We start from the raw sequence: 9,094 nt of genomic DNA, 5'->3' as shown, positions 1-9,094 counted from the left end.
TGTCGATATAAAGTTTTCATAGTTTAACGGATGTTGTAAAAAATCCTATTATTTGAAGTTAATTGATTATGGTGTATTTGATGGTAGTATTGTGAATTAAATACACCGGAATATTAAATTGTTGAACGATAAGAATTTATAATCGATTTTTATATTTTGTTGAATTAATTGTTGTTGGCCTATTTGATGTCATATATTGAGGCTGTGATGATTGCGTTGATACGGTGAAAATGATATGATAATTTTTGTTGAATTATTTAGTTACGTCACAAGCCTCGTGATCAAAGAAATAGCTAGATTATATATATATATATATATATATATATATATATATATATATATATATATATATATATATATATATATATATATATATATATATATATATACTAGCAACCGAGGCACACGCGTTGCGTGTGTCATGAATATATGAGCGTGATATATTAAATATTCATGATATCACAACATCATGACACAAAAATATTTTGTATCATAAATATATTATTGAAATACAATAATGTTAACATTCAATGTAAAAGAAGTAAAAAAATAGTCAAAAAATGGTCCAAAAAATATTAGAATATGCATCAAATATTCAAATACACCATATTAGTATGTATGCAATTGTGCCAGATGAAAGTTTGGATTTTTGTTATCGCAACTCTGCTAGATCTTGAAACATTTGAATTTAAAACCTATAAACCAAAATCTAAATGTGTCTGTAAACATTATAATAAAACAATGTCTAAGAAGACATAATATAATGATTTAGTGACTCTGTTAAGAATATGTGAAAGATTAGATCATAGGACCTTGAAACTCGTAATAAATAAATTATCACCTGCAAGATAAAAACGAACAAATTAATTTGATATAAATTTCGATTAATTCTTTCATACTCTCAAAAATATTATTTGACATTCAATTAATAGACTGGGAATCAACAATCATTGATATAAACTGCACATCACAGCCATCTGCCGAAACAACTCCATGATATTTGCTCCCATGTAAGTGTCAGGACCATACCATACGCTTAAATTAGGCACTTCTGCAAAAGCCTTGAAAATTACCAGATGCAGCTCACAATAAGTAAAAAGAATCTGAAGTATGGACATAAAGTAAACAACCAAATGATTATTCAAAAAGAAATGGCACAGCCAACCTGCAGAATGGTTTGCACGACATTAGAAGAGGTACAGTTAATTGTTGGAACAACTTCATGTGTGTAAGCTTTGGTCTCGAGGGATGTATTAATATAGACGACATGCAAAGAGGGAGAAGGAACGGAAGCTGCAGCGGTGGCAAGATAATCCATATATTTAGGACTGGATGCAGCATCAGCCAAGGAGCACCCAATACGTTCATTAGACATCATGTACACACCTACCTGAACAACTTCATTGTTCAAACATGCTCACAACAATCTGAAATAACTATACCAATTTCATAAATCATTGTTTGTGTTAAGAACCAAACATAATAAATAAAGCAAACATATTATATCCACTTCTTTCATCAGAAACAACTCTCCAAATCAATAACTCTAACCATGGAAGATTCATTCACTCTAAAACACAAAATTTACTGTTAAAAATAAAACGGTCATTTCCCTTCTGCAAAGTGGCGAGTTTTCTACCGCAGAAAAAACCTTGCAATAAAACCCACCCTCAACAAAATTCAAAACAGAAATTTTTTTTTTTAATATTCAAATAATTCAATTATTGGAATGGGTTCAAAAACCAACAAAGGTAACATAAAATTCAACACAGAAAGTATATTTTTTTATATTAAAAAATTCAATTATTTGATTGGGTTCAAATATCCCATTTTCTTTGATTTAATAAAATAGTAGGGAATGTAAATGAGAGAACATTGTCTAGCATTTTAAGATCGGATTTTAAATGAATTGTTTAACTTCATATCAATTACATTTGGTTAGCAAGGTTTCATGAGAAACAGTTCTAGTTACGTTTTTCTCACGTCCATCTCTTTAATTACTGCATTTGGTTAGCAAGGTTTCATGAGAAACAGTTCTAGCATATAAAAGTTCAGATGTTGACATCATGGCTCTGCTAGATCTTGAAGCATTTGAGCTTAATATTTACCAACCAAAATGTAAATTTTGTTTGTAATAAAACTATATCTAAGAAGCCCTACTATAATGATTTATTGAAATTGTTGATCATATATGAGAGTTTAGATCATAAGATCTTGGAGCTCGTAATAAATATATTATCTCACCTGCAAGATAAAAACGAACAGACGAATATGATATAACCATTAATATAATGCAACATATGACCATTAATATAATGCAACATAATAAATGGAAGGTCATAAACTAATTCACTGTTAAAAACAAACCAGATGAAGATGGGGGCGAGTAGATCTGATCCATTGAACCGAGTATGTCATTTGTACAAATACTTTGTTTGCAACCAGTATCCTTCTTCTTTTGAGGAAAAAAACACAAAGGTAATTCATAATCAGCAAAGAAATTCAACTTAAGCCAACAATAAAATAATCATAAATAATATGTTTATCCATTAGGCACTACCCAAGTACTGTTTAAATTTGATTCAATAAATATAGAAAGTATTGTAGCAATGGCAAAAATTGTAATTCGGGTTGCGTGATAAGATAGATGATGAGAAATACATAATCATGGGCAGAGATATGATTAAAATAAAGAGAGTTGACGTACTCACAATTAACAATTCTCTATTAGGTAGCAATACATCTTTGAAAACCACGTTTCTTGTGAATACTCCAGTTTGACGCTCTAAGTTCCCATCTTTCACCAGAATTTTTGTAGAATTTTGTGAGACTCCTCTTGAAAGTGCCACATATAGCTGACCATGGCGAACACATGGTTACGCAAAAATATGCCAATATTTGGGATCGTTTGACCTTGTGCTTTATTTATTGTCAGAGCAAAACTAAGCCTTATGGGAAACTGTCGACGTGTCAACTCAAATGGTAATCCAGAATTATCTTCACTTTTCAATGGCATTCTATGTATAAAGAATCTGATACCCTTGTGAGGACCTGTTATGATCTCAGCATCTATAAAATTTCTACAAAGACTGCGGCATATTAATCTTGTTCCATTGCATAGACCAAGTTCGGGCGCAACATTTCTCAAGAGCATGATAGGACTTCCTACTTTCAATATGATTTTATGTGGTGGCAAACCACTTGGACAAAGGGAATTCAAAAATTCTTCTTGAAATAGGTTGTGATTGTCGTCTGCTACACTATCCCAAGAGATATACTCTTTTTCCTCTCCAGGAAACTTGACAATGAGCATTTGATTAATATTGTCGACGTCAACATTTTTTGGTGTGATGATGGCTCTATCAACCATATATTTTTCATCGTTAACATGATTTATCATATTAGGAAAAACAGAATCAATCAACATCTGAATTGATTGTTCTCCTTCCCATGGTATGATAATTGAATCTGGTAATTTTATGAAATCACGATTCACAGTATGTTGCAATCCATCACCTATGCGCAAGAGAAATTGCGAGAAGTCAATATCTTGAGCAGATCTCATATTTTGCTGAAGGTGTATTATCTTTACGCAATGCCAGAATGTTGACCTTGAAATACTTGCAGCAATTTGTTCTGCCTTGGACCCTCGTTTAACAACCGGTAACACTTGTCGAAAATCGCCACCAAAAACCATTGTCTTCCCTCCAAACGCTATTTGATTTTCCATTATATCTTGGAAACTCTTACTGACGGATTCAAAAGCATAGCGATTTGCCATTGGAGCCTCGTCCCATACTATAGCTGATGCACGCCTGATTAGATCTGCAAGTTCTGACTGTTTCTTTATTTGGCACAATGTTGATGCTGTTGGTCTAAGTGGAATTAAAAAACGTGAATGTGCAGTTCTTCCACCTTGCAACAATGTTGCAGCTATTCCAGATGTTGCTACCGCAATTATAATTTTACCTGTTTTTCTCAAATGTGCCAAAATTGAGCGATATAAAAAAGTCTTACCAGTACCTCCTGGACCATCAATGAAGAAAAGTTTTGACTAGTTATGCGTAATACTTTCTATGATGGTGTCAAACGCAATCCTCTGCTGAGCATTCAAACGTTCAATAGATCTCAAATCATCATCAGAAATTTGATAAGAAAGCTCATCCTCAATTATTCTTGGAAGTGTTGTGTCTTGTAAAAAATCAGCACTTATCGATGGCAAATCAAAATCATCAAGTTTTTTTTTTGTACTGATGCAGCAACCTTCGTATCTCAAGCAATAACTTATTGATGATTAAGTTATTTGATGAAATTTCTCGACCATAATCTTCACACATGCAAGGATGGAACTCATCCCAGAGTTCTTGAACTGTTGTTGGTTGACAGAACACCAGTATGGATACAAATAACCTTCTAAATGAAGATGACATTTTAACATAACGTGCTTCTTCCAGACATTGTTTTACATAATCATCTTGTTGAAGAAGTCCTCTAATTTGAGCAGACTCCTTAAATGTTGAATATGTTACCCCATTCACATTCATCAAATCTTCAAAAGATGTTGGGCCCCTGACATGGTTTAAAAGGATACGGAGATAAAACCTCTCACCTTCAGATGGTGACACAACATATACTCTCCCAACCACTTTATTGTAGCTTCTTCGACGAATCCATTTTTTTCCAGATTTTATCCATGTGTAATATTGTGGAAATTCTCGATATAAATACTTTCCAATCAAGTCAGGATCACAATTTATTTTGAAAAATTCCGTAAGCATAGTCTTCGAGTTGTCATCATCTGCTAGTAGATCACTTACATGTTGTTGGGGGTCAAAATAAACCAAGTGCTGGTTAGGTGTATGTAGTTGTAATCTAATGACTGAAGGATACATCCTACTGAACTCAAATGAGAAAATTCGCCACAATGCTTCAGGCGCACAAATCCACCTTCCATCTACGTACTGTTGGATTTCATCACAATTTTGCCCATTTCGTAACTCTAGTGCGACCCGATCAGGACCTTTATGGATGTATTTGTATATGTACTTGACACATTTAATCCCTCCACATACTTCAACATTAATATGACAATCATATTTTAATAAAAGCCATGGATTGTATGGGACAACCCAACCATTATCAATGAAGACATTGTCATTGTTGGCAGTTGATACTTGGCCACCTTCACGTCTTCGATACAAAGGATATGAGTCATTTCCTCTAGATGTGTATTCCACAAATGGCTTTGGAAAGTTCTTCTTACATTTACCATTTACCATGCATGGACAATTTGGATTGATTGATCCACATGGCCCATGTATCATATGGTGGACAACTGCTTTGTGTAGATTGGGTTCTTCTGTTTGTGAAGGTATTTCAGCACGCACAATTGAGTCAAAGTGATCGGGAGTACACAACTTGTCATTATTATCAAATATGACCAACATATGAACATGGGGAAGCCCTCTTTTTGATACTCAATGACGTACGAATAAGAGAGGACCTTACCCAAAACCCCCCTATCCACAATGTCTTTTTTAAACTCTTCAAATTTTGATTTAAATATCCTTGTAATCAAATCTGGACGGTCTTGAGATGATTGCCCATGAAGTAGTTGATATTTTATCTCATCCCAATTCGGATTGCATGTCATTGTAAGCATTATATCTGGTTTTCCATATATTTGTACCAAAGTCATGGCATCTTGATACCGTTGGTACATATCACGTGGGCTTCCACCGAAAGATGATGGCAAAACGATTCTGGTACCAACATTTCCTGTAATGCATTTGGTAGATATGTATAACTTGTGAGTTGTAATATATGTTGTGAAAAATAATATTATAATAATTAAGTTATCATACCTGCATTATTTTCACCTCCATGTAAACAATCTTGCAATCCTTGGTAAAGTTCAGAACGTATATCACGTTGATTTGAACGTATCCATCGCAGTCTTTGTGTTTCAATCTTTACGTAATTGTCAACTACGTATTGTTGAAGTAGACGGCCTCCTCTAAGTAGCAAAGATGGTGAATTTTCTCGTATCTGAATAAGCAAATAATTTACATTACATGAGTACAGGTGTATATGTAAGTTTTAAATTGTTTTTAATTAAAAAATAAGCATAAAGTACAATATTTTTTCACTAACCTGTAGCATATACGCATAGTAATTTAAACATGTTAACCGGGTACCATTGATATTTCGGCTATTTATGTCCCAACTATATGTACCATATGGCAGAAGGAGTGGATATTGCAGAGGATCATAATAGCCAACTACATCTTGAATGCTGATAAGATTTCCACCGATACCTTGTATAGTAATATCTCGACCGCTCAAATTTTCTTGAAATTCGTTGTCAACAATTACAGCTGCTACTTGAGAGGATGTTGGCAAATTATATTGATGTTCATTAGGTCTTTGTTGCCTGATGATGAGCCTACAGTTTGGTATGTCTTGACATTTGCCAATTTGCCGAAACACGTGCACAAATGGATTGTGTTGATCAAGAATATTTTGTATCTTAAGCAGTAATTCTCGCCTTAGTTCTGGATTTTCATGAAGTCTATTGTCTATATCATGATCTGTGTCTACAATCCACATCTGCATGTACCTAGGCCTACAATTCTCATTTGGTAGAAGATTTCCGATCGAGTGATATATTGATCCATGAGCACGAAATGTGTAAATTCCATGTGTACCGGTTGTTAAGGACTCATCTAAGTTGACTCTCATAGATGTAAAAGAGAAAACGTGATTGTATGCCCTTATGAACTGCCGAAAATGCCTTCCTTCCTCATTATCCGCAGCATACAACTCTTGCAATTCAATAGGAGAAGGGATATGATCCAAATTTGTATTTCCATTTCTACAGCAGAATTGTGAAGTTTCACCATGAAACAATAGAGCTTGGCAATACATACAAATTCTGGGGTCAGACAATTGACATCGATAATTTATCCCACTTTCACCGAAATTTCTTGCTAAGTTACGATATTGACGTGGACGTGGATATCGTTGTATGTTAGCAATGACATTGCGTTCACTGAAGTTAATTCCTGCAATATTGTTCAAATTAATATTCAAACTAACAATTTAAAAAAGAAATAGTTTTTGGAAGATTGAATGATTAAGCTTCCTAGTTTAATTTTCTATAAATTTGTGAAACTTTCATTTCATTAAATATGTTTGCACAAAATTTTGAAGTTTATATTAAAAAAATAAAAATCAATGAACTGAGTGATGGAGTTTTGTCAAAGTCATTAAATAATATATTGAGAAGTTTAGAGAGGAAATTGATGGTAAAAGCAATAAAAAGGATGTTTGTAACAGAAAATACATATACATGTATGTGACAAATAGAAAATGTAGTGAAACAATTATTGTGGCAGAGTAATACATATTGATCCAACATAAGTTGATTCAATTATTTGATTTTAAGCGATTATACGCCGTTATATGTTGCATGAAATAACTATCTTGTTCATTGTCTTCATCATAAAATTGGAGATGAAATAACATCTAATTTTGAGCAACCATTTTTGCAGCACAGTTTAGGTGTTTCATTATGCAAAATTTATGGTTGACAATATAGACAGATTGTTGCTTTGTACAAATGCCATCGACCATTTTGTTGAATATCATTGAATTTTTTTGCTAGATTATGATATCGATGTCGACTTAAATGTTGTTTTTTAGTCGTAACAATAATGTTATTTTCGATATTGATATATCATGCAGTTATATGTTTATTTAAGGTGACTTGTATTATACATAGATGACATAATTCAAAAGAATGAGGAAAAATGGTACATGTCACGTCAAAAAGAGTATTTGAATTTAGTAGATTACCTTGCTGATTTAAATCAGTTAGACGTTGACATGTGCTAGTACTCCCTTGCTCAAAATTTGATGTCATTGTTTGATAAGATAATGTCTGTATACGACACACTTGTCCAACCGTAGTTGCGGTGATTCCTGACATTAAAAATGAATGTTAAACAATTAATTATTTTGTTGTTTAAATTATTAGATATGAAAAATATTTAAATGATGATGTTAAAATAATAAAATATTACATATTTTAGATATTACATGTGGATGTAGTATCAAATATTTTATTGCATAGCGTATAATATAATATCTAAAAGAAATGGTTAAAATCGTTTGACTTCAAACATTGTAAATGAAATATACCATCTTGATTTGAAGAAGTTTCTGTTGTTGCATGTGATGCGGTAGTCGTAGCCAAATTGTTGTTGAGGGGAACTGAAAAATGTATAAGAGGGTTATATGTTTGTAGTAAAATAAATAAATAAATTTCTGAAATATTAATATAAATAGTAATAGGTGATTGATGTATATGAAATTAAAAGTAACAAAAATTAAAACAATGACTGATAAATAAGAAGCAATACATATTTTATGTAACATACCATTCAAATGTGTATTAAAATCTGTCATTTCAACGTTGGATTCATCAGAATTTGTAGCGTGTGCACTTCTATTTCTACGTCTTTGGTAGTTTGTCCGACGTTGGTCTAGATTTGTTTGTCGTTCAGCTTGTGTCATTGATTGTCTTTGTGCTCGTCGTCGCGTTTTGTTTAATTGACGCCTTTCATTGTCACTGCGATTGGTATAAGTAGTAGCCCGTGTAGGAGGAGAAGACATTGAAACTAAATAGTAATTAAATCTGTGTAAATATTTAGAAGAAAACCTCGACATGGTTAAGTTCCAATAATTCAAGAATTGCATTAACAGATTCGTGAATAACATGAATATACCAGCATTACATCGATATACATAAAAAAACTATTATTATATAACGGGAAAACTTGAACAACATAAATAAATTAAATATATATTATACCGAAATGAACGAATTGCAATGAAGCCTTAAATCTAACACATTAACCAAAACAAAATTAATAACGATGTCGGAAATTAAAAAGTGAGTAGATAACCACTACCTTTTAGGGCTGGCGCATATTTTTTTTTATCTCCTGCGATTAGTTTACGGTTGTTTATGAATACAAAATAGAACAATTACATATTTATAGTTTCAACTGATAATTTTCATCTAAGAATA

At 32.6% G+C, this 9,094-nt stretch overlaps 1 protein-coding gene across 5 annotated transcripts; it reads right to left on the bottom strand.

Annotated features, from left to right (window-relative positions):
* Nucleotides 1-554: 554 nt before the first annotated feature.
* On the bottom strand, nucleotides 555-8,701 carry LOC140808670 (uncharacterized). Of its 5 annotated transcripts, none has more exons than XM_073165823.1 (8): nucleotides 8,442-8,701; nucleotides 8,203-8,274; nucleotides 7,858-7,983; nucleotides 6,154-7,064; nucleotides 5,865-6,048; nucleotides 5,504-5,778; nucleotides 2,368-2,449; nucleotides 555-841 (listed from the first exon to the last, which is right to left on the bottom strand). In XM_073165823.1, the coding sequence occupies exons 1-8, from the start codon at nucleotides 8,674-8,676 to the stop codon at nucleotides 804-806; spliced, it is 1,923 nt and encodes a 640-aa protein (XP_073021924.1). In that variant the 5' UTR covers nucleotides 8,677-8,701; the 3' UTR covers nucleotides 555-803. The 5 variants fall into 5 exon arrangements, with proteins under 5 accessions (XP_073021924.1, XP_073021923.1, XP_073021927.1 ...); XM_073165822.1 differs by lacking the exon at nucleotides 555-841 and adding an exon at nucleotides 2,136-2,244; XM_073165826.1 differs by lacking the exon at nucleotides 555-841 and adding an exon at nucleotides 2,136-2,244 and having other exon boundaries at nucleotides 2,368-2,455; nucleotides 5,509-5,778.
* Nucleotides 8,702-9,094: the final 393 nt, after the last annotated feature.

This window comes from Primulina eburnea, chromosome 13 (genome assembly GCF_022965805.1).
Source record: "Primulina eburnea isolate SZY01 chromosome 13, ASM2296580v1, whole genome shotgun sequence".
Taxonomy (NCBI): domain Eukaryota; kingdom Viridiplantae; phylum Streptophyta; class Magnoliopsida; order Lamiales; family Gesneriaceae; genus Primulina; species Primulina eburnea.
This window is presented reverse-complemented; position numbering and strand designations above follow the sequence as displayed.